The sequence below is a fragment of the Acomys minous genome (assembly GCF_964271855.1).
Source record: "Acomys minous genome assembly, chromosome: 14".
Lineage (NCBI taxonomy): Eukaryota > Metazoa > Chordata > Mammalia > Rodentia > Muridae > Acomys > Acomys minous.
In genome coordinates this window covers 43,503,040-43,528,606 of record NC_140496.1, presented here as the reverse complement: position 1 = coordinate 43,528,606, position 25,567 = coordinate 43,503,040, and the positions used below count along the sequence as shown (strand labels likewise).

General features: G+C 51.8%; 2 protein-coding genes across 3 annotated transcripts; both read left to right on the top strand.

Moving 5' to 3' along the window:
- Positions 1-1,197: 1,197 nt before the first annotated feature.
- PRKACA (protein kinase cAMP-activated catalytic subunit alpha) lies at positions 1,198-25,563 on the top strand. Of its 2 annotated transcripts, none has more exons than XM_084755309.1 (10): positions 1,198-1,403; positions 9,333-9,394; positions 9,752-9,880; positions 16,048-16,146; positions 17,289-17,371; positions 19,526-19,652; positions 19,739-19,834; positions 19,964-20,086; positions 23,912-24,076; positions 24,422-25,563. In XM_084755309.1, exons 1-10 carry the CDS (start codon positions 1,358-1,360, stop codon positions 24,545-24,547), a joined length of 1,056 nt encoding a protein of 351 aa, XP_084611435.1. In that variant the 5' UTR covers positions 1,198-1,357; the 3' UTR covers positions 24,548-25,563. The 2 variants fall into 2 exon arrangements, with proteins under 2 accessions (XP_084611435.1, XP_084611436.1); XM_084755310.1 differs by lacking the exon at positions 1,198-1,403 and adding an exon at positions 5,500-5,638.
- Positions 6,190-9,160, top strand: SMIM46 (small integral membrane protein 46). Its single transcript, XM_084755311.1, has one exon. The coding sequence runs from the start codon at positions 6,996-6,998 to the stop codon at positions 7,143-7,145; it is 150 nt and encodes a 49-aa protein (XP_084611437.1). The 5' UTR covers positions 6,190-6,995; the 3' UTR covers positions 7,146-9,160.
- Positions 25,564-25,567: the final 4 nt, after the last annotated feature.

Sequence of the window (25,567 nt, the reverse complement as noted above, 5' to 3'; positions counted from 1 at the left end):
TCCAGAGAGTACTCAGGCCCCTGATGTCGGTGGCAGTGAGAAACTGACCACGTTCTCACAGTGCAGACTTAAGAGCACCCTGAGTTCTAGCTCAGTGGTACAGTGCTTGCTTAGCAGGTGGTAGGCATCATCTTCAATCCCCAGCATTGGATAAAAATAAAATTTAAAGATGGGCATCCAGAAGGAAGAAGAAAGGCTCTCCGTCTGCTCGGAGGGCAGGTTGCACTGGCAATGTCCAGCAAGGTGTTCATTAGTTAGCACCGGCAACGGCCAGGAGAGTGTTCATTAGTTAAGAGCAAGGAGCCAGTCTGGCTGTGCCACTTCCATAAAATGGGGGTATGACAGTACCAAAGTGCTAGGAACAAGAAGTCATGTAGTTGGCCAGTGTCCGTTACACTCTTCAGGGCCTTAGAGTTGGGCCACAGCAAAGAGTGGACACTGAGAGTCCCCTCCCAGCTCGCCCTCACTTCTGGGTCCAGCATCCCCATGAAACTCCGGTTGCCACAAGAGCAAACCAAGGCGGACCCCGAGCTGGCTGGGTCACGCCTGCCCGGCTTCAGGCCTTATGAATGACGCCGAACGGCGCCCGGCGACCTTTGACCCGCGGCGCCAGCCGGCCCCTCCCCCCGCTGGCAGGTGGACAGCCGCTGCGCCGACCGCCGTGGTGTCGATCTCCGCTGGCCCGTGGCCGCTGCCGCACTGGGCAGAGAGGGAAGACTGCAGCGCGCACAAGTGCCGCACGGGCGTCCGCCGGGGCCGCCTCCCGCACCTCGCAGCGCCTGCCACCCGGCCACCCTCCAGCCACCGCCGCCGCAGCCTCCGCCCCGCCCCGCCGCCCGGGCCGCAGCCAGCGCCGCTGCCCCGCCCTCTCACCCCGGGACTGACACCGGCCGGGGCCGCGCGTCTCCGCCAATCGGCGGCCTCTCAGGGCGAGCCCCAGGTCCTATCGGGCTTCTCGGCCAATCACGTGCGTTCGCCCGCCCGACTGCGGCCTCACGCGCCCGTGAGTGGCCGAACGTTCGCAGCCACGTCACGCACCCGGGAGCCTATGATGGCGCGGGAGGGTTCCGGAGGGCCAATGGACAGCGGCGTGGGGCTGTCAGTCAGGGAGTCCTGAGCCAATCGGCGGCCTGCTGCGGGGGCGTCACAGACAGAGGACTTGGGCTGAGGCTCCCCCGCGGGCGGGCGCAGAGAGACGCGGGAAGCAGGGGCTGGGCGGGGGTCGTGGCGCCGCAGCCAGCGCAGCCAGCCCCAGGGGCCGCCGCCTCTGCTGCCGAGCGCGCTCCCGGGCCGCCGGCCGCCTGAGCACCCGCCGCGTCGCAGCTCCGGGACCGGCCCCGGCCGCGACGCCGCCGCGATGGGCAACGCCGCCGCCGCCAAGAAGGGCAGCGAGCAGGAGAGCGGTGAGTGCCCAGCCGTCACCCTGATCTCGCTTGCGTGCGGCCTGCCAGCGCTCTGCTCATCATTGCATGGCCCCTCCCCCATGAACCCCCCCCCCCATCCTGTCTGCCTGCACCCCTGGCCGCCGCCTGTCCACGCTGGGGTCCGAGCACCGCAGAGGTACCTTGCCCCCGGAAGGGCCCCGTGCCCAGGCCGACCATCCCCCACTGCAAAGGCCGTGCCCCCCCACCCAGCTGTCACTGCCAACCATTGCATGTATGACCGCCGGGGCCCCAGATGGGGCCCTGTCACCACCCCACCCCCTCCTCTCTTAGCCTCTTTTCCCAGATTCTAAGCACCCCCCCTCCACACACACACACACACACACACACACACATACTTCGTCACTCACCTTTCCCTCACAGCGCCCCAATGCCTGACCCTGATCCAAGCTCTTGGCTGTCTCGGAAGTGTTGTGGGGTCTATCCTGCAGGGACCTTGGCCACTTGGTGACCACACCCCTCCCCCTCCAGCCCCCGCCATCTTTCTCCTACCCCTGCCAGATTCACCTAACCACAGCCCCCACCTCCAAGACCCCCTTACCCCCCATGAGCATTTCCCAGGGCCACCTCCTGCATTGTTTTTTTCCCTTCTGTGTCACTTGGCATGGAGGACAAGATCTTTCTGGGTCCCTCTGCCCCTCTCATCCTGTCACTCTGCCTCCTCCGTGCGATCGTCTGGCCCTGGCTGGGGTGGCAGACAGCTTATGAACCTAGAGAGCTGCTTGTGCGCTTTCAGATCCAAGTTCGTGCTGGACTCCCTCAGAGCCATTTCGTCTGTCCTCTTTCTTGGGTTGTGAGTGAGGGAGAGCGGCAGAGCACCCTCCCATCCCCTGGCTTGCCCTGAGGTCTGGGTTTCCTTGGAAGGCCCCTCAATAAATGGTCGTTTCACAACTGCGGTTCTGTCATTCACCCAGTCCCTGGGGCTGCTTCCTTTCTCCTGGTCCGAGGCTGAGGATGAAATGTCGAGTTAGCGAGGGTTCATTCGACTTGAATTGGGATGGTCAGAAAGAGGAATTGCAAAAGTGAGGGTAATGCCACCCAGCAGTAGGTGACAGCTAATGAACTTGGTTTGCTGAAGACAGACAGATTCTGTGTGTACAGAGGACTCACCCTACTCCTAAGCATGCTGAATTTTTCCAGCCCAGCAAAGAAGGTGATTCTGCATTTGAGATCCTTTCAGAAAAGGCCTTGTGCTCTGTCCCCAATACTTCCATCTCTTAAAGTGGTATAATTTCAAGCTAAGACTGGACCACAGCTGAGGATCCCTTCCAGTTACCCAGAAGTAGTCAGACCTCCCAAAGAGGCAGCTCTGCCCTTCTCAGTGTCTGAGTCCCCAGAATGCCACCGAAGCCCAAGAACTTTCTGCCCCTCCCTCCCCTCCTCTCCCCCCCAAACAGCAGAGCTCAGCCCAGCAGAGCAGCCTTAAGAGGCCTGGCATTTCACCGAAGGGCGGGTGATGGAGAGGCAAGTGCTTGTAGTTGAGGGCTTGATGACAGAAGAGCAGGTGGGTAGTGCCCAAAAAGGTCTTGGCCTTGAGCTTGGAGGGGCCCTGGGCAGGAAGGGAAGGGCCAGTGCGCCATTGGCAGGTGACGCCCCACACCATGGCCCATATATTGCAGTGGCCCCTTTGAAAGTTCAGACATATCGCTAGGAAAGCTGTAAGTATATCAGACACTTACAGCAGGAGCTAGGAGCCACAGAGGGAAGATTCCAGGAAACAGAACTGAGTCTGCTGCTCAGGAGCACACCCTCAGGATGAAGCCCATCTGCGGCTCGACCATCCAGGAGGGCAGAGTTAAGTGGTCTCTGTAGACATTCCTCCTTCTCGGGTGATTTTTGCCCATCTCGAGTTTGACACAGATGACACCGTGCAGGCAGGATTCACACCCAGGTGTCTACCAGCAGCTCTCTTGGACCCCAGAATGTTTCAGCGCAGACAGTCTTGTGTTTTGGTTTTATGAGGCAGGCTCTCTATATACAGTTCCACCTGGCCTGGAACTCAATGTGTAGACCAGGCTAACCTCAAACTCACAGAGATCTGCCTGTCTCTGTTTCCCGAGCTCTGGCGTTAAAGTTGCGTGCCGCCGCGCCCAACCTTCAGTGCAGACATTTCTTAAGCTGCACCTGCAGGAATTAAACCCCAGTCATATTTTCTTAACTTAAAATGATTTAAAATAAAACAATAAAAACACCAAACCCTGCCTAATAGTACATTGGCACTAGCAGCAACTCAAGACTCTGAGGCAGAAGGGTTGTTTGAGCCCAAAAGTTAAAGGCCAGCTTGGGTAACAGCAAGACCTTGTATCAAAATACAAACAAAACCTGTGTCTATTAAGATGGCTCAGCAGGTAAAGATGTTTGCTGCCAAGCCTGTCAGCGGGAACTGTCTCCCTGGGACCCACATGGTGAGAGGAGAGAGCTGACTCCTGCAGGTTGTCTCTGACTTCCACAAAAATGTGTGTACAGCCAGTGTCGTGGTGCTCGCCTTTAATCCCAGCACTCAGGGAAGCAGAGGCAGGCGGATCCCTGTTAGTTCAAGACCAGCCTGGTCTACAGAGCGAGTCCAAGACAGCCAGGGCTACACAGAGAAACCCTGTCTGAAAAAACAAAACAAAAAGTGTGTGTGTACACACACAATGCATGTAAAAAAAACAAAAAAACAAAGTAAAATAAAAGGCACAGTATCTCAAACCTATAACAAACAAGAGAGGGACTGAGAAAGACCTGAGTTCGAAGCCAACTGGGCCACAAAGAAGGCACAACCTTAAAAAAATAAAAATTTGGGCTGGGCCTGGTGGCTCACGCCTTTAATCCCGGCACTCTGGAGGCAGAGGCAGGCGGATCGTTGTGAGTTTGAGGCCAGCCCGGTCTACAAAAGTGAGTCCAGGACAGCCAGGGCTACATGAAAAAACCAAAAAACAAAAACAAAACTTGACTCACTTTTTGTTCATAGGTCCTAGGCTATTGCAGGCTGAGACCGCTAGGCTTGTTATAATCTTCAGTACAAGCTTGTCATCCCAGCTACTTGGGAGGCTAAAGCAAGAGAATCTTAAATTCTAAGATAGTTTAGACAGTGTAATGAGTGAGAAGCTGTCTCAAAATAATAAATAAATAAACAAATAAACAAATAAATAAGAGCTGGAGACACTGTCCGTGGCATGGTACCTGCATGGCATGTGTAAGGCCCTACATTAACCCCATTTAAATATGTAACTGGGTATTGAAACATCCCCAGAACTTTGTGTTCTGTCCCTGAGATCTAGTCAGACTTTGGAGACATCCGCCGGCCCCTAGAGAGGAACAAGGAGAGAAAGGAAGCTCCACAGCCTGGGAGGAAAGCTGGATCCTCTCTTTTAAGCAGGCCTGGGGCAGTAGCCACACCAGCCTGCAGGGGGCACCTACATCTCAGCTGCCCCATGGCTGCCCCACTGGGGTCGGGAAGATGCCTGAGCCTTCCGGGGTTGACCAAGCAGGCTTCTTACAAGCCCACTGCACTGCCATCGCAGTGCCCAGGTGGGGCAGGGTATGCTGTCTCCTTGACCAAGAAAGAGGGAAGGATCTAGAAGCAGCCCAGGATAGAATGAGATAAAAGGAGACTGCGCCCTAAAATGACACAGATGTTGACAGGGGCCAGGGTGAGAAGCCTAGAGGACAGAGCGGAAGGTCTAACCCCAGGAGGCTCCCAGCACTAACAGCCAAATGGGGCTCAGGGCACAGCTAGTACATACCCCAGGGAACTGACCCACAGGAAAAGTGGCTGGAGTGGTAAAAGGGAGCCCCAATCAAGTCCCCAAGACAAGCCGGTGCACTCACAGGGAGAGAGGCATCCTTAGGACGTTCATAGATGGAAAGAATCGTTGCCTTCTAACATCCTACAGAGGCTCAAAAGGGTCAAACTCTTGCTATCGTCGGCAGTTGTATGGCGGCCCAAGAGGGTCCTCCCAGGCAGCTTTGCCTTTTGCCCAGTCAGGCCAACAGAAGTTTGAAGGGTTCTATCAGCCCCTCCCCTGCACCCATTAGTCTGCAGGTTGAGTTTCTCTTCCTGTTCCTGCCCTAAAACTCCCTGGCTCCCTCTACAGGCAGGGCCCCTGAGGATTGGCAGCCAAACTGATGCAGCAGATCTTATGAGGCTTCCCAGCCACCGTAGTGCTAGTGCCCTGAGAAAGACTGAGTGATGGCTTCCAGCTCCAACGATGGTGAGGCCCGAGCCCTGTTGCTATAGCAACTTCTTAGACACTGTCTGCCCCTTAAGTCAGGGAGGAGCTGCGATAGGGGTTTAGGGGAGCAGGTGGAGAGAGGGAGTCTGTGTATCCTTGGTTATCCCTTGACACCCCTCCCTTCCTAACATCCTGGGCTCGGGGTAAGAAGGAAGAGCACAGGCATGATGGTCCATTTCAGACCAAAGCAGATTGCCTACCCGGAGTGAGGCTCGGGCTTAGACCAGGGCATGGAGTAGTCCCACTCAGTTTTGGGGGTTCAACCCAAAATGAAGATTGGGCCAGCTTAGACCTGGGTATAGTACAGCTTGGTACCCTGAACCCTGCCCAAGAGACAGGGGACCTAATGTTGGGGGATCCCCTCAAACTAGGGGTGTGACAGTGCATTCTTGCCTGCTGCTGTTACCCCATAGCTGACATTTCCATACCTTGCTATGGCACTGGCCTTCCTAGAGGTGTCTGGAGTGTTTTCCGCACCTCAAATCCAGAGAATGGAGGCCACCCTTCCCTTATAGCTGAGAGAGGTGGGCTGCACAGGCTGGCAGCTGCTGCGCTACCCTCCTGTCCACTTCCTGTTGCCAGCAGGGGTCATGGGTGCCAGGCAGCCCCAGGAAAGCTGCTGTAGAGCTTTCAGCTTTGGGGAGCCTGGAAAGAAGGAAGATGATTAAAGCTACCTTCCCCTCCCCCACCCAAGTTTAGCCATTCATTTCCGGTTTGGACTTTCATGGCTGAGAACAGAGCCAAGCACAGGGCAAGGTTTGACAGAGGCCAAGGACATCCCAGGACACCGTTTCCCTCTCCATCCCTGCGGAGGAACAAGACAGAGAGAACCAGATGTGCCCATTTCTCTCAGGGTAGCAGGATTTGGGGACACCATAGTGAAAGGAAACTCAGAAAAGATAAGGTGGCGTTTGCCACTGTTCCCCACCCTGGCCTTCCTCTCCAGCTGTCCTTTCAGCCAATTAACAAGCTCTGGGGCTTTCTTTAACCTCTGGGGAGCTGGCACCTGTTGCCTGGGCCTGAGCCTTAACTCCTTCGGTTCTGCCCATGGGCAGTTCTCTGGGCATGGACCTCGTGCAGCCTGCAGCACTGGAAAAGACATTCTGGGAGCCTTGGGCATCCTTGGAAGGGCAGGCCAGCCAGAGGGACACCCTCTAGAGAATCTTCCCACCTCCCGCTGCCAAGGAGAGCCTCTGCAGACCTTGGCCAGCCTGGAGCAGGCGCCTTTAAATGCTTCCGTGGCAACCAGCTCCTTCCCCAACCCCCAGACCTTACCAAGAGGCACCAGTTACTCCATCAAAGAGGAGATTGCAGCTAGATCCCAGGGCTGCCTGGGATGGACGTGGGGTCTGGAAGTAGTGAGTGTGAGGGCGATGTCACCTTTCAGCTGTGGCTGCAGCTGTTTCTCTGGGCCCATCTGACTGTCCGTTTCCTGGGTTACCTGCGCTACACCCTCTGGGGACTAAAGCCTCAGCCAGCACCCTGATTCCTGGTTGGGAACTGATGGGCCCCAGGTTGCCCCATGTTACCTAGCCCCCATAGCATACTCTGCTGGGAGAGGCAGGCAGCAGGTGAGTGCGGGGGTTCCTGGGTTAGGTATTTGTTCTTGTTGGCTACCACCATCTTCTTTGTTTTGTTTTTTTTGAGAGGCCTGCCTTGTGCTTGAGAGCCTTCTGTGTTAGCCTCCTAATTCTGGGATTACAGCCCAGTGTAGTCCTTGGTGTGGTCATGCAGGGGATAGATCCTGGGCCTTGTGCGCACTGGCAAGTGCTCTACCATTGAGCTACAGCCAAGGTCCCGGATTCTTTCAATGTAGGCTCTTGCTGGCCTTGAACTCAAAATCCTACCTCAGATCTTGATACTGTAAGTTTGTGCCATTACTCCAAGCCTGCTCCTCCTGGCACTGCGCCCCTGTGCCCTGACCCCAAATGTCTGCGTGTAGTGGCTCATACCATCCCAATACTAGGGAACCTGAGTCAGGGGACTGCTCTGTTCACGCAATCCTGGGCTACATAGTGAGTTCCCTGTCATACTGGGCTGCAGTGTAAGATCCTGTCTCAGAACATCAAGAGAGGAGCTGGATGTGGTGGCACACAACCTTTAATGCTAGTACTCGAGAGATGGAGGCAGAGGCAGGCAGATCTCTGTGAGTTTGAGGCTAATCTGGTCTATGTAATAAGTTCCAGGATAGCCAGTATGTCTCTATGTAGAGAGAGAGGCCCTGTCTCAGAAAAGGAAAAGGAAAAAGAAAAAAAAAAAAGAAGAAGAAGAAGAAGAAAAGAAAAAGAAAAAAGAAATGAAACTCAAGAGAGAGTAAGGCCCTCGCTCTCTAACGGAGCGGGCTGGTAGAATGAGACAGGCACATGTTAGAGTGGCTCACAGTCTGTGGGTTGACTTGGTCAGTCCCGAGACTGGATGTGCTAGCGTCAGCAGTCCCAATCTAGTTTTCGAAGGTTCCTGAACAGTATAGACTTCTGAAGAAGTAGATTCTAAAGCCAGCAAAGGAAGGCCTCAGCAACAGGACAAGTGAACTTGCCAGTCCATCAGGGCAGGCAGGCCAAAGGCGAAAGCTTCCTTCTTCCATGTCCTTTGCTGTGAGCTGCCCCAGTCAGGGTGGCCCAGACTTACGGAGGTCTTCCGACCTCAGATAATCTAATCAAGAAAAAAACCCTCCCCTCTCATCGGTATGCCCAGCTGCTGGAGCTGCAGTTGACTCCGGATAGAGTTAAGTTGCCAACTAGGATTAACCCTCACAGAGAGTGGCCGGCATTTCTGTCCCAGCTCTGTTTGCCAGGGTGGAATTATGACAAACTCCCCACTGCCACCCTTTAACCCCATTTGCTGCTGTGGGACACTGAGACCCAGAGAGATGGCATCAGTTATCCAAAGTCGCACAGCTCATCAGGACCCGGACAGAGTCCGAGTTTCCCTTCATGAAGCTTTGTCCCCCACTTCAGTGTGCCTCTCAGTAGCCACACACACCAGTGAAACTGTCTTCAGGCCTCCTTTTCCTGAGCTACTAAGTGGTTAAAATAGACGGAAGGAAGGTTGTCAAGCATGGGGATGAAATGGGTGTTCCAGCCAGTCACCAGGGACAGCTTCTACGTTAGGAACCAAGCTGCTGGCCTCAGGATGCTGCAGGTGCCAGGGAGAAGTGTGCCTGAAGGGAGGTACCCGATGAAGCAGTTCAGGGGTGAGAGTTCTCCCCTCAGCATAGGCAGGCACCGAGCCAGGCCGAGGGAGGGGGGGGAGCCAAGGTGACAGCTGAGGCCCCCCCAAGGGCGCCTGCTATACTAGCCCTACAGGCGTCCACCAGGGCCTGGCCTCAACAGAGGAGCAGCCAGATCAGAGGCTATTAATACCTCAGCTGGCACAATCCTGGCCAAGGAATGTCTGTTAGTGCTGGGGAGAGCGGGGTGGGCTGGCCCGTGTGCCCGAGTCTCCACAAACCCTGTTCAGGTACTACCAGAATCTGAGAACTACGTCTGTAATTAATGGGATGGGGGGCACCAGGCCCAGTCAAGTGTCCCCTAGTTGCCTCTAGGATCCCCTGAAAGACACTGATAAAAGACTCTGTCTTGAAGCATCTGTACCCCATTTTCCACCAGAGTAGAAAAACTTGATGTGCCATGAAGGAAGGACCCCTCACCTAACGTTCCTCTCTCTCCCTCAGTGAAAGAGTTCCTAGCCAAAGCGAAGGAAGATTTCCTGAAAAAATGGGAGAGCCCTTCTCAGGTGAGCACCTCAAAGTGAGCAGTACCCAGGGGACAATCCCCAGCTCTGTCACCGTGCCCTACCCAGTCCTGCCACATTCTCTTCTAACATGCCCACGGTGAGCCCTGCTTCTCATCCCCAGGCCCCCACCCCACTGTACCCTTGCACCTGGCAGCCCCTGCATCCCATGCGGCTGCCAGCAGCTCCTGGGCCCCAGGCCAGGGCCGGATCTGGCCCCTGCCACCCTGCCTAGAAGAATGTCCCCTGGGTCATCATCTCCACCCACTCCCCAGAGCCCCCTCTGCCGGTGGCATAGGGGACTCCCCAGCTCAGAAGGCAGCGGGGAGGTGCCCTAACCCCTCCCATCCTTGCCCACAGAACACAGCCCAGTTGGATCAGTTTGATAGGATCAAGACCCTCGGCACCGGCTCCTTTGGGCGCGTGATGCTTGTGAAGCATAAAGAGAGCGGGAACCACTATGCCATGAAAATCTTGGACAAACAGAAGGTAAGATGAGCAGCTGCCAGCCTTCCCCGTCTCTGCCCACCCAGACCCATGCCTGGCCCACCGACGCCCACATTGCTTTCCTGCCCACTCAGTCACCAGTCTACGGCCAGCTCCACGGGCTGCACAAAAACATAGACACAGTTCACTGTAAATTAGCCAAGCAACCCTCCCCTGCACCTCAGATTCTAGAAAGGTCCAATAACAACTTGGCCTTGCCATATGCAAAATGCTGTGCTGAGTCCGTGAGAGTGAACGGACATGTGTGCGTCTTAAGCGTTGTAAGTCATCCACTGGTAATTTACTATGGACCCATTGGGGTGCAGCTCAGAGGCTGGGTGCTTGGGCAGCATTCTCTGGGCCCTAGGTTCCACCCTCATCTCTGTGAAAAATGAATTTAGAAAAGGCTGTGAGGTTCTGTGCAAGCGGCGTTGCTACACACGCAGGCTGGAACTCTGCAGGCCTTGCCATCTCTACTCAGTAGTGTTATGTCCCCGATCCTCCACAGTCTGTCAGAGCAAAGGCTGAGAGGGGTCTGTGCCCCCCGCAAGTTCAGCCCCATGGTCAACACACAGCTGGACAGAGGAGGTCAGGGTCTTCTGGAGAAAATAAGGTTTACACAGAAGTTCCTTTTTTGTGTGTGTGTTTTCAGTCTCTCTTTAATGTGTGTGTGTGTGTGCTCTATCTGCATGTACACCTGCATACCAGGAGAGGGCATCAGATCATATTATAGATGCTCATGAGCTACCATGTGGTTGCTGGGAATTGAACTGAGGACCTCTGGAAGAGCAGCCAGCACCCTTAACCTCTGAGCCATCTCTCTAGTCCTCTCTCCTTTCTTTCTTTCTTTCTTTCTTTCTTTTTTTTTTTTTTTTTTTTTTTTTTTTCCTTTTTCGAGACAGAGTTTCTCTATATTATCTTGGCTGTCCTGGACCTGCTTTGTTGACCTGGCTGGCCTCGAACTCACAGCGATCCACCTGCCTCTGCCTCCTGAGTGCTGGAAATATAGGTGTGTGCCACCTCTTCCAGCTCACAAAAGTTCTTTAGAAATTATTCATCTTAGTCTGTGTGTGTGTGTGTGTGTGTGTGTGTGTGTGCGCGCGCGCGCGCGTGTGTGTGTCTTGTTGGCCAACAAGCATAATCAGCTCCAAATTTAGTGAAAGACCCTGCCTCAAAATGAGGTAGAGGCATAGATGGGACTGGAGAGATGGCGTAGTGAGTTAAAGGCACTTATTTGCCACCAGCATGATGACCTGAGGTAAGTCCGCAGAATTCACACTGTAGAAGGAGAGAAGCACTCCTGTGAGTTGTCCTCTGACCTCTACAAGTGTGTGATGGCACAAGCATCCACCCCCCCCACACACAAAATAAGTGAATTTAAAGAAAATAAATAGAGTGTGTTGGAAGGCTGAAGAGATAGCTTAGCGGATGAGTCACCTCTCAGGCAAGCATGAAGACCTGAGTTCAATCCCCAGAGGGCACGCAAAGCCTCACAAAACAGGACTCTTCCGAATCAGTACTCCTCCTGTGAGACAGAGCAGAGACAGCAGCGTCCCTGGGAGCTCAGGCACAGCCACCCTGTCACATGCAGCAGCAGACAAGGTGAACCGTAAAGACATACACCCAAGGTGGTCCTCTGATCACCACACATGCACCAGGGAGCACACACCCGTCCTCACAAACGCAGATTTTCTTCTTTTTTAATTTTCTTTATTTTCTTTTTTTAAGGATTTTATTTACTTTATGTATAAGAGTGCTCTATTTGCATGCCAGAGGAGGGCATTAGAGGGTGTAGATGTTTGTGAGCCACCATGTGGTTGCTGGGAATTGAACTCAACAGACAGAGCTGAGCCATCTCTCCAGCCTCTCCTCTTTTTTTCTTTTTTAAAAAATATTTATTTATTTAATGTATATGAGTGCTCTATCTGCACGTACACCAGCAGGCCAGAAGAGGGCACCAGATCTCATTATAGATGGCTGTGAGCCACCATGTGGTTGCTGGGGCTTGAATTCAGGACCTGTGGAAGAGCAGCCAGTGCTCTTGAACCACTGAGCCATCTCTCCAGTGCCAAGATTTTCTTTCTTTCTTTCTTTCTTTTTTTTTTTTTTAAGATTTATTTATTTATTACATATAAAATGTTCTGCCTGCATGTGTGCCTGCATGCCCAAAGAACGCATCAGATCCCATTGTAGATGGTTGTGAGCTACCATATGGTTGCTGGGAATTGAACTCAGGACCTCTGGAAGAGCAGACAGTGCTCTTAACCTCTGAGCCATCTCTCCAGCCCCTCCAAGATTTTCTTAAAAAGAAAAAAAAAGGAGATGGAGAATGATTGAGGAAGCTTCTTAATGTCAACTTTCATCTTCTCCATGTATACGCATGTACAGACACAGACACACAAGCACAAAACTATGTGGTAGGAGCCAGGCGTGGACAGGCGAATCTCTTGAGTTCAAGGCCAGCCTGGTCTACAGAGTGAGTTTCAGGACAGCCAGGGCTAGATGGAGAAACTCTTATCTAGAAAAAGAAAAGATACAAATAACAACAACAACAAAAGTTTTGTGGTGGAACATCATAGCAGCCAGGAGGGGAGGTGGAGGTCGGCTGGGAAATTCAAGGTCATCCTCACAGCAGGGTCATTGTTATCCTGGGCTGTATGAGGCCTTGTCTCAACAAAAAAATTGTTTGGAAATGGAGTTTCACTGTGTAGCTCACACTTGTTTCAGACTTGATCCTCCTTCAGAGCACTGGGGTGATAGGTGTGTGCCACTGTAGGCAGCTTTTCATAATGACTGTGTATGCGTGAGTGAGTGTCTGCATGTTTGCATGTGCATGTGCAGGCCAGAGATCCAAGATCTGTCCTTTCCACGTTATCACCTGTATTTGTTATTATTACTGTTACTATTATTATTGTTGTTGTTGTTACTATTTACTATTATTGAGACAGGCTTTTTCCCTGTAGCCCTGGCTGTCCTGGAATTCACTCTGTAAACCAGGCTGGTCTCAAAGTCACAAGGTCTGCCATCCTCTGCCGTCTGTAAAGGCATGTGTGACCACTCCCAGCTCTTCACTTTATCTCACTGAACTTGGAGTGAGGCTGGCCGGCCAAAAGCACCAGGCATCCACCTGTGTCCACCATACTGGTGCCGGGCTTACAGATGCACACACCATGAAACCTGGCTTTTTACATGGGCGCCGGGGATCAGAACTCAGATCCTCATGCACTTTGCCAACTGAGCCATCCCTCCCATAAAGATTGTTCTTAAAATTGTCTATGTGTGTCTGTCTGTCTGTGTATCTGTATGTGTGTCTGTTGAGTATATGTGTAGGTACCCATTATGGCTGTGCATTGGATCCCCCAGGAGCTATAGTCATGGGCGTTTGTGAGCCACCTGACATGGGTGCTGCAAATCAAACTCTAGTCTTTGGCAAGAAGAGTTCACACTTCTTTTTTAGCCACTAAGCCACCTGTGCAGCCTCATGATGATTTCTGACCCCTCTTTGATGCTGACACACAGCTATAGAGCAGTGCCACCAACAGAAACGCAGCATGAGTCACAGAATTTCTTTTTACCAGACTTTATTTCTGGTTTTGTGTGGTACTGGAAATCAGCTCTGGGCCTGTTGCACTCTAGGTGCTTACTCTACCACTGAGCTACCCCACAGCCTACGGGGGATTCCTGCACTTCCTAGTCATCCCATCAAAGATGTAGGAAGAACTGGGCGTGGTGGCGCACGCCTGTAATCTCAGCACTCAGCGAGGCAGAGGCAGGTGGATCTCTGTAAATTCAAGGCCAGCCTGGTCTACAAAGCGAGTCCAGGACAGCCAGGGCTACACAGAGAAACCCTGTCTCGGGGGTGGGGGTGGGGAAGAGTATGAAGAAACAGGTGAAACTTTTTTCCCCTCCAGCTGCTGCGGCGAGAACTCAAGGCCTCACACATGTTAAGCAAGTGCTGCACCACTGGGCTTCATCCAGCCCTGGGATTTATTTTAGCCATGTTTTACAGTTAACATGGTGGGTCTATGGCAGGCATTTCTGTGCTGCCAGTGTATGTGAAAGTTGCTTGGTTTTGAGACAGAGTCTCCATCAGTCAAAACCATAGTTTCAGACTCTATGTAGCCGAGGATAACCTTGAACTCCTAATTCTCTTGCCTCCTAAGTGCTAGGACTTATGGCATGCACTACTGCATCAGGCTGGGTTGTTGCCACTGCTGCTGCTTGCTTTGTTTTCATTGCGTCTTTAATTGGGGGGTTGGTGAGAGCCACAGCACACGTGTAGAGACCAGGGGACAACTTTCAGGACTTGGTTCTCTCCTCCTACCATATGGGGTCTAGGGATTAAACCCAGGTCATCAGACTCAGATCAGACTTGACAGCCTTGTTTTTGAGACAAGGTCTTGATATGTGTAGCCCAGGCTGCCCTCAAACTTGAGGTCTTCCCAAATGCTGAAGTTACAGGCGTGCACCTCTGCCCAGTGAAACATTCTGTGCTTTTTTCCATTTTAAGAAGCTTTGGAATACAGTATATTTTACTTTGGGGGTGTGTGGTGTGTTGTTTGTGTGTGTGTATTTTGAGATAGGCTCTCTTGTAACCTAGGCTAGTTAGTGCCTTTGTGTAGCCAGATTTGTTCTTTTTTTAAAAGATTTATTTATTATGTATACAATATGCATCAGATCACATTATAGATGTTTGTGAGCCACCTTGTGGTTGCTGGGAACTGAACTCAGGAACCTCTGGAAGAGCAGTCAGTACTCTTAACCACTGAGCCATCTCTCCAGCCCCACCAGATTTGTTCTTAAACCCTAGATTTTTCTCCTGCCTCAATCTTTCAAATGCATACCAAACCCAGATTCTTTTTTTTTTTTTTTTAGGTTTTTTGAGACAGGATCTCTCTGTGTTAGCCTTGGCTGTCCTGTAGTCGCTTTTTAGTCCAGGCTGGCCTCAAACTCACAGCAATCTGCCTGCCTCTGCCTCCTGAGTGCTGGAATTAAAGGCGTGCGCCACCACGCCCGGCCCAAACCCAGATCATCTTACACTTACAAATCCATGCAGAGGCAAGAAAAAGTGTAGAAGCTGGAAAGATTCCCCTGTCACAGTTGTTCCAAGTGTGCTTGAAAGTTCCTGGCATGGGGCTGGCAACATGGCCCAGCAGGTGAAGCTGCTCCAAGCCTGGCAACCTGAATTTGACCACCAGGATTCATGTGGTAAAAGGGGGACAGACTTCCTCAGCTTGTTCTCTGACCTCCACATGTATGCCTTAGCATCCTCCACATGTATGCCTTAGCATCCTCCACATGTATGCCTTAGCATCCTCCACATGTATGCCTTAGCATCCTCCACATGTATACCTTAGCATCCTCCACATGTATGCCTTAGCATCCTCCACATGTATGCCTTAGCATCCTCCACATGTATGCCTTAGCATCCTCCACATGTATACCTTAGCATCCTCCACATGTATACCTTAGCATCCTCCACATGTATGCCTTAGCATCCTCCACATGTATGCCTTAGCATCCTCCACATGTATACCTTAGCATCCTCCACATGTATGCCTTAGCATCCTCCACATGTATGCCTTAGCATCCTCCTCATGTATGCCTTAGCATCCTCCTCATGTATGCCTTAGCATCCTCCTCATGTATGCCTTAGCATGCGCAGGTGCCCCCAACATAGATATAAATAAAGGTAAAGTTTTAAAAGGCCTAGGAATGTTGCTCAGCAGTAGAGAGCTAGTCTAGCACATGAAAGGCCCTGAGTTCTATGCCCAGCACCACACAAGATAAAAATGCTTCCCTGAAAAAGGGAAGCTGACTTCTAAGCCTCCATGCCTTTTGGAGCCTCTCTGGTGTCAGCTGAGTCTCCTACTCTTGCAGGTAGCCTACTCAGGTTCTCTCCACTTTCCAGATTTTTCCAGGTGCCTGATCTGGGCATCTCTAGGTCCCAGGCTCCCTCTCCACGCTCTGCTCCAATTCCTTTGGTCTGTGGGCTTCTATGCACATGTCCTGTGGTCTAATCTGTGTGTCATGCGAGGACCCTCAACTCTCAGCACTTGCCAAAGTGTGGGGATCTGGACCATTCTGGCTGAAGAAATGGTCCTGACCACCATGGCCCTGGCTCTGAGCAGGCAGAGGGCGAGGCCTCTCACAGCCCTTGTCTGCCTCAGGTGGTGAAGCTGAAGCAGATCGAGCACACGCTGAACGAGAAGCGCATCCTGCAGGCCGTCAACTTCCCGTTCCTGGTCAAACTTGAATTCTCCTTCAAGGTAAGGGCCACGGCTTTGGCTTGAGGAGGGTGGAGGGTAGTTCCTAGCCCACTGCTGGGCACAGCCTCCTGATCTCCCCAGAGCTGGGGCCACCCACTTTTCAAGGAAGAAGAGCCATGGAGGAGGAATGCCAGAAACCAGGGTGGACTGGGGCCTGGGCACCTCTGGTTCAGGTCTTCAATTAGCCAAGTGCTAGGTCAGTAACACTGGGTACCTCGCCCAGCCTGAATGGCCTCCCTCAGAACCACCACCCTGACCCATCCCGGGGGCACCAACTGCCACCAGGATTCCCACTGTGCCTTCCGTATGCATCGTCCTGCAGGAGAGGCACTGGCCACGCTGAACCTTACTTTTCTCATCTGCAAAATGGGACCAGTGCAGCCCTCACGTGAAGAGTTCCTGCAGGTGCATAAGGACCTGTGGGAACACCACTCAGAACAAGCGGTCTCTGGGGACTGTGCAGGAGCTGAGCTGCGGTTCTTAGTTTCTGTTTGGTTTTCTCACTGTGTATCGCAGGCTGGCCTAGACTCCACTATTCTCCTGCCTCAGCTTCCTGAGTACTGAGATCACATGTGTATACCACCATGCCCCATGAGGTTTTGTTTTGTTTCCTAACAGTATTAGGGATGGGGCCCAGGGCTTGCTATGTGGTAGGCCAAGTACTGTAAAGTTGAGCCACACTGTACGGGAGGTTGTGAGCTGCTGACAGCTGAGCTGTCTCTCCAGCAACCTATAATACTTCTTGTTTTGTTTTCTTCTTCTTCTATAAGCCAGGCTGGTCTCCAAGCCTTTGCCCTCCTCAGGAGCCAAGACTTTATAACCATGGGCCATCTTGCCCCACACATTTTTGTTCTGGGTCCTGCAAATTCTGTTGCCAAAATTCTGTTTGGCAAATGCTGAAACTGAAGCTTGACATAGTAGCCACCGCCGACCTGCAGCTGGCCCCTGGCCACATCTTTGCTTCCTCCCCTTACCTCCTCCTGCTCCCAGAGAGCAGGCAACTAACTCCTGGTGCTTGACACCTGGATCCCTGGGGAGCCAGCTGCCACTGCACTTTCACTGCTGGTCCCTCCAGGCCACTGTGGTCTTCAGCTGGGCCCAGTGCCTGGGGATGGGGCCTTGACTTACTTTGCCTCCCGCAGGACAACTCAAACTTGTACATGGTCATGGAATACGTGCCTGGTGGAGAGATGTTCTCCCACTTACGGCGGATCGGAAGGTTCAGGTAAGCGGGTGTCCCTGCTGCCCCAGGGGCCACCAGAGAATCCTTTAGGGACATGTGCGAGTCCCATCTACATAGAAGTGGAAAGTGATCGAGTTGGGTCCCAGTCAGATTGTGTGTGTGTGTGTGTGTGTGTGTGTGTGTGTGTGTATGTGTGTGTGTGTGTGTTGATGGGGTCTTGCTATGTAACCGAAGCTGGTCTTTGGCTCAAGATCCTCCTGTTCCTTCCTTCGGAGTGCTGATGGTGACAAGCATCTGTCACCACACTGAGTCCTGTGGATTTTTGTTCTTGTTATGCTAAGCAATTTGTGATGTTTCAGTCAGCCAAGCTGAGTGACCAGCCATGGTGACTTAGGGGTCAAAATTTGAATTGGCATGGCTGGAGTGGCGCTCAGTCGTAGTATACAAACTCCAGCACAGAAAGGGGCCTGGGGAATGAGGTCACACTATGTAGCCAAGGCTAACCTGCAACTCCTTGGCTGACTCAGTTCTCTTTCCTCAGCTTTCTGGAATCACAGGAGCCCACCACTGCACCTAGAAAGATTTTTTTTAACTAGTGGATAATTTTATATAGTTTAAATTTTTATGCTAATGTTATTTGACAACTATATATATGGGGGTTATTGTTGTTGGATATTTGGGGGGGGTTGGTTGATTTTCAAGACAGGGTTTCTCTATGTAGCCTTGGCTGTCCTAGAACTCAGTCTGTAGGCCAGGCTGACCTACAAACTCAGAGATCCACCTGCCTCTGCTAGGATTAAAGGTGTGCGCCATCACCACCTGACTAAATAAATATTTATTTGTAAAATAAATATAAAATCCAAGCGTCTTGTCAAGTGTGGTAGTAATGCACCTCTAATCCCAGCACTCAGGATGGCGAGGCAGGAGAGGCAGGCCGATCAGGCATCTGAGACCAGCCCAGACTGCACTGAAAGCCCCTGTGTCAAAAACAAGCAACTGCCTTCAAAACAAAATCAAAACATGAGGTTTCTGTACGCCATCATGAGGCTTGCCCGAGCCAGGAAGGGGCAACCTGTCCTTTTCTTTTGTGTCCCTATCTTTCCGATGCTGGCTAGACCCGGAGTACAGTTTTTCCGGTACTTGTTTCCCTTTAAAGCCCCCCTCCCCTCCAGCCAGTGCCTGCTGCCGAGTGGCTGCCTTCCTAGCTGATAGCTCAAACAGCATGCCTTTCCTCTTTCTCCTTCACTTTTCTCTGGGCAGCTGCTGAGAGTCACAGCTCCCCTCCCCCTGGAGTTTCTCTTTAAACTCTAAAAGTTTTGTCGTCTTTTTGTGAACTTGAGCTTTGCCTAACATACAAAAACAAACTAACAAGACCAGAAGTCCTTGATGACCAAACCTGTGAGGTGGCTGGGGTTATTTTTGTTGTTGTTTGGTTTGTTTTATGTAACTTTGGCTGACCTGGGGCTTACCATGTAGACCAGGCTGGCTTAGAACTCAAAGGACTCTAGAGTGCTGGGGTTCATGCCTGGCAGGGTGGGGTTTGTTTTGACACTTGTATGTACCCTGGTTACTTTCTTCCAAAATTCCATTGAGCCTCGTTCTTGAGTAAGGTAACTGTCCCTTCTGAGCTGTCCAGCCCAAGTTTGTTTACCTGAGTTTGGAATTGACTTGTATATCTCAGATTGGGGGGGGGGGTGCTTGATTTTGTTCTTGTTGTTTGTTTCAGTTTTGACACAGGGTCTCACTATGTAGTCTGGGCTGGCGTGGACCTCACAGTGTAGCCCAGGCTGGCCTCAGACATATGCTAGCTAGTCCTTCTGCCTCTGCCTCCTAGAGTGCTGTGGTGACAGATATGTGCCACCATGTCGGGCTCCCCAGTTTTTACTCTGCCTCCTAGAGTGCTGTGGTGACAGATAGGTGCCACCATGTCGGGCTCCCCAGTTTTTACAGTAGAGTTTGAGTCTTTGTATGTTACTCAGGTTGTCCTTGGACTCCTGGGCTCGTGCAATCCCCCTGCCTCAGCTTCCCACATAGCTGGGATCACTGGTGTACAGTATCACGCCCAGCCTTGAATCTACATTTTGATTAGCTAGACATGGGGTGTGTTGCTCTGTGAGTACTCAGACCCACGTGTTGGACCACTTGGGGATGTGGTCCTGTTTACCCACACCCCCTCCTCCTGGCTTGTCCCACCAGCGAGCCCCATGCCCGTTTCTACGCGGCGCAGATCGTCCTGACCTTTGAGTATCTGCACTCCCTGGACCTCATCTACCGGGACCTGAAGCCCGAAAACCTTCTCATCGACCAGCAGGGCTACATTCAGGTGCCGCGGCCGGGGGCGGGCACTCCCGGGCACAGCTGCAGCCTGCAGCCCTTCTCCCTACCGACTGCCCGTTCTTGTGCCTACAGGTGACAGACTTCGGTTTTGCCAAGCGTGTGAAAGGCCGTACTTGGACCTTGTGTGGGACCCCAGAGTACTTGGCCCCCGAGATTATCCTGAGCAAAGTAGGCACCTCACCAGCCTGTCCCACCCCTGAGGGGCCTGCTCCACCTCACTAGCCTGCCCTGCCCCTGAGGACTCATCTCCCTCTCTTCACTTCTTGCCTCATCGAATGGCCCCCCATCTTGCTCTAGGGCTACAACAAGGCTGTGGACTGGTGGGCCCTCGGGGTCCTCATCTACGAGATGGCTGCTGGTTACCCGCCCTTCTTCGCTGACCAGCCTATCCAGATCTACGAGAAAATCGTCTCTGGGAAGGTGAGGCCAGGATATAGAATTCAGCCCCAGAAGGGACCAAAACAGCCTTCTACATGTCCCCACCAGGCTGAGTGGGCAGCCACAAACCTGAGGTCCTAACACTCAGGAGCCTGAGGCAGGAGGATCTCAAGTTCGAGGCCAGCCTGGGCCACATAGAGACTTCCAGGATAGCATGGGCTAAATAGTGAAACTCAGAGAAGTCAAGGACTTGGGTGTGTGGCTCAGCTGTAGAGCACTTGCCCTCAATCCACAGTGATGAGGAATAGGGGTGTGTCTCAGGGGCATGGATACCCCAACAGTGCATACACACACCCTACACTACACTACACACACACACACACACACACACACACACACACACACACACTCATGCACGCACTTGCGAGAGACAGTGCTTTGGAGAGTATCTCCTAGCCGACAGTACTGAATTCCTAAGCATGTCAGGAAGCTGATCAATCACATCAGCTCTCTGGTTACAGAATGTGCTGCCCTGACACCAGACCAGAGGAACAAATGCATTCGGTTCCCAGGTGTTGGTCCCAGCCACACCAGCAAGCCTCGCCCTGCTGTGGGCACACCTGCAGCTGTATACCCTTTCCAGAGACAGAGCCCCCTTAGTTAGCTGGCATGACAGTACAGGCCTATAGTTTCAGTACTTTTCAGAAATCTAAAGCAGGAGCATTGCCATGAGTTCCAGACCACCCTGGGCTACAGAGTAAAACCGTTTCTCATAACAGACAGGCCCAGCAGTGTACTTTTCAGGAGGACTGTCTTGTCCTCACCATCCATTAGCCCCGGGTCACCTGTTAGCCATGCCCTGAAGAAATGGCACCCCTGTAGGAGAAGTGAGGAAACTGAGGTGCAGAAAGGGAGTGCGGTTGGTCTGAGATTGCACCATGGGAAGTAAGTGGATGCCTCAGTGGGGGCGGGAGTGGCGCTGAGAATCACAGCTCTGCCTTCAGCAACCCCACCTCACCTCACCTGCTTCAGCATCTTTGACAAGAACCACTGGTTGGCTGCAAGACTCCATACATGGTTCAAGCAGTTGTAGGCACCGCCCCTCCCCAAACCCCAATCCTGCAACAAACTATTGGGTGAAATTGAGACAAAAATCACTTTGCTTCTCGGAGCCTCTTTTGTCCCATCTGGAAACAAGGGAACCAGCCATGTGCCTTTCTGGGAGGTTGGAAGAAGACACCTACTCTGTGTGTGGTCCTCAGGGCTGGTCACATACTCACCATCACCTAGGAGTGGAATATGAGTGCCTCCTATCACTTTTTTTTTCTTTTCTTTTCTTTTTTTTTTAGACAAGGCCTTGCTTTGTAGTGATGGCTAATGTAGAATTTACTTTGTAGACCAGGCTGATAGCAAACTCAGAGATTTGTCTGCCTCTGCTGGGATTAAACGAATGAGGCTTTGTAGGTGCTATTTATCCTCAAATTCAGAAGGCTGAGGCAGGAGGATTGTTGTGAGGTTAGAGAAAAAGATTTTGAGAGCTGTTACAGAATGTCATTCAGAAGAAACACAAAATGAAAAATTGAAATGTCCAAGATGGTGGCCGAGAAGGTGCAAAAATCTCTGTAGAAGATTCTGAGGAGGAAGAGAGCGAATTAATTCCCTTTTGTCATTGGGCATTTTGTTGTTTTGGAAACAGATTCCAGGGTTGGACTCCAGTTCCACAAGTAATCAAGATTAGCCTTGAACTCTAGGTCCTGCGCTGCCTCTCAAGTCCTGGGTGAACAGGCCCACACCCGGCCGAGCATAATCCTCTTCTTTGTAGCAGTTTACAGTTCCCACCGGCCCTGACTGTGTTATCTTGTCACGCAGAACCCTGGGTATCTGCCCCATGTCATTGAGGCCAGTGCAGGCCGAGAGAGGTTAAAGACCCTGGCCAAGGTCACACAGCACAAGAAGGGTGGGCCTAGCAGGCACCAGTTGGTTTTCTTTTGGTCTTTGTTCTTCTGGTCTGTTTTTCTTGCTAGCCTGCCTTCCCTCTCTTCCTTTCCTCCTCTTTCTTCTTTACTCTGTTTTCTGCCCTCCTCCTCCTCCTCCTCCTCCTCCTCCTCCTCCCCCTCCTCCTCCTCCTCCCCCTCCTCCCCCTCCTTCTCCTTCCATCTATTCATTGTGTTTGTGGCACTGTGTCAGCGTAAGTGAGTCAAGGACAACTTTCAGGAGTCAGTTCTCCTACCATGTGGGACTTGGGTATCAAACTTAAGATTATTAGACTTGGCAACAAGTACCTTTACCTGCTGAGCCATTTTTTTTCTTTTTTTCTTTTTCTTTTTTCTTTTTTCTTTTTTTTTTTTTTTTGTCTGTTTGTTTCTTTGTTTGACTGATTGATTGATTTACAACAGGGTCTCAATATGTATCCCTGGCAATAGACCTTCTTGTACTAGCCTTGCAAGTGCAGAAATGACAGGCGTGTGCCACCACCTCTGGCTCCTAGAAGCCAGTTCTTTTAAGTATAAACCCAGAGGCTGCATACAGGGGTGTACAAGAGCCTCTGGAGGTGCATGACTGGGAGACTGCTACTGGTCCTGGAGGGACGGTCAAGTCATTTTACCCAGAGTGATGACGTAGCCTTATCTCCGATGCCCTCAGACCCCAGTCAGAGAGCTGCCTGAAGAACTGCAGCCGAGGGTGCATCACAAGTCAACAGTCCCCACACAGAACCTCCCTGCAGTTCCTCTCCTGTGGCCTTGGGGTAGTAGGTTCTCAGGCCTTACCCAGAATTTCCAAGCCAGCAAACCCAGAGGGGACACAACATACATTTTTTTGTTTGCATGGCCACTGGGGCCTACAGGCAGAGAGCCCTGTGTGTGCTGGGCTACTGACCTGCCGCAGAACTATAACACTAGCCCCGAACTGTAACCCTAGCTCCAACAAGCCAGCTCTGTTTATGTTCTTACCTACTTTATCTTTTAATTGTGTGTATATATTGTGTGTCTGCATGTAGGTGTGTACACATGAGTGCAGGTAACCTTAGAGGCCAAAGGCATTGATTGGATCCCCTAGGAATGGAGTTACAGGTGGTTGTGAGCCACCAAGTGGGTTCTGGGAATCAAACCCAGGTCCTCTGCAAGGGGCAGAGCCATCCATTGACCCAGCAATGAGCCATCTTTTTTTCTTTTTCTTTTTTTCCCCTGAGAAAAGGTCTTATTATTTAGCCTTGGCTGATCTTGACATATAAACTCACATCACAGAGATCCACCCACCTTTGCCTGAGTGCTGATATTTTAGGCAAGGAGCCACCACACTCCAACAAGCCCCGCCCCTTTTTCCTTTTCTTTTTTTGAGGGTTTTTGGGTTTTTGTTTGTTTGTTTGTTTGTTCCCCACACACACACACACACACAAAACAGGGTTTCTCTAAATAACAGTTTTGGGTGTCCTGGAATTCACTCTATAGACAGGTCTGGCCTCAAACTTGTGAGCCTCCACTGCCCCACCCCACAAGGCACCGTAGCAGATTCTCCCTGTAGGACTGTTAGAGCAGGCACCAGCCAGCCACAGTATACTTGTAGTTCTCGCACTCAGGCTCGGAGACAGGAGCATGTCTTTATGGCCAGTGTGAGCTACACATTAAGATCCTGTCTCAACCAATATGGTGGTGCATGCATTTAATCCTAGCCCTTTGCGAGGCAGAGGCAGGTGGATCTGAGGTTAAAGACAGCTTGGTCTACAGAAAGTTCCAGGACAGCTGTGGCTACACAGAGAAACCTTGTCTGGGGGTGGCAGTGGGGGAGGTCTTGTGTCAAGAATGGCAAAGGCATTGTAGACCCTCTGAGTCTGTGGCCAGCGCCCCACTGTGTCTACAACCCCTGCAGGTGCGGTTCCCATCCCACTTCAGTTCTGACCTGAAGGACCTGCTGCGCAACCTCCTGCAGGTGGACCTCACCAAGCGCTTTGGAAACCTCAAGAATGGGGTCAATGACATCAAGAACCACAAGTGGTTTGCCACAACTGACTGGATTGCCATCTATCAGAGAAAGGTGGGCTGCTTCTTCCCCAGCATGCCCAAAGTTGGGGAAAGGCCAGCAGTTAGGGATAGGATCTTATAAACAGCCCCTTAATCTTCGGGTTAAACAACAGAAAGCTTTCTGGAGCTAGTAAGTGACTATGCACGGGAAGCTGGGGGTATTCTAGCCATTTCCTGGCCTTGTGCTGGAAATACTCTCTGGGAATATTTGGTGAGTTGGGTTGCAAAGAATACACTATGTTGAGCACAGGCCTGGGTCACAGCATGTGTCTTCTGAATATTAAGCCATTCATTTTTATTGTTGTAATGGTGGTGAGGTCAGCTAATAAGCTCTGGGTGGTTCTTGATCCCTCTCCAGGTGGAAGCTCCCTTCATACCAAAGTTTAAAGGCCCCGGGGACACGAGTAACTTTGACGACTATGAGGAGGAAGAGATCCGGGTCTCCATCAATGAGAAATGTGGCAAGGAGTTTACTGAGTTTTAGGGGTGTGCTTGTGCCCCATGGGTTTTCTTTCTTTTTTTCTTTTCCTTTCTATTCTTTTTTCCGATTTGGGGGTGGGAGGGTTGGATCGAACAGCCAGAGGGCCCTAGAGTTCCATGCATCTAATTTAACACCCACTCCACGCCCCCAGGGTTAGGGAGAGCAGGAAAGCCAGGTATTGGGGAAGGGGTAACATCAGCTGCTCCCCCATTCTCCCCCACACTTCTCTGCCTGTTTTCAATGAATGTCTTAGCTCCAGTCACCAGCCTTGCTGGTGTATCCAGGGGCAGGGTACAGAAAGAGGGGCCCAAATTCAGCCTCCACCCCCACGCCAGCACTGGACACTAAAGATGACAGAAAAGCCAGCCTTCTATGCAGTCCTACTTGGAAAGGGAGATTTTAGTGACAATGTATAGAGGGCTGCTTGCTAGTGGGGTTTTTCGGTTTTGTTTTGTTTTTTTTTTTTTAATCTTCATTTAAATTAAGTTCCACCAGTGCCTCCCATCCTCCAAACTGTCCCACCCTCCCAAACCCCCTTGCCCGCCCCCCAAATCCATCCTGATGAGACCGGGGTAGCCAACTGACTCTGTCAAGGAAGGAACTGGGCTTTGAACCTCGCCCTGAGCTGCTAGCCTCCCAGCCCCCTTTTCCAGGGGTCTCATGCCAATTCTTCCGTGCATCAGCCCCGTAAGAAGCCCCTCCCATCATGGGCACCTCACTTCTAGCTTAGCTGTCAGCTGTCCATCCCCACTCACTGCACCCCCAAGTCTGATTGTGCTTTTCTCTCAATAGAAAGGTGGGGAGCTACTGGGGAAATTATCCCATTTGCCCCTGTGTTTATCCCTCTTGTAACTTCTCCCCAAAAGGAGGAGCTCTCAGGCCTGGGTGGGGGGCCCCCGGGTGGGCGAGGGGGGCCGTTCAACCTGTGTGCTTCGAAGGATGAGACTTCCTCTTGAACAGTGTGCTGTTGTAAACATATTTGAAAACTATTACCAATAAAGTTTTGTTTTAAAATAAAAGTGT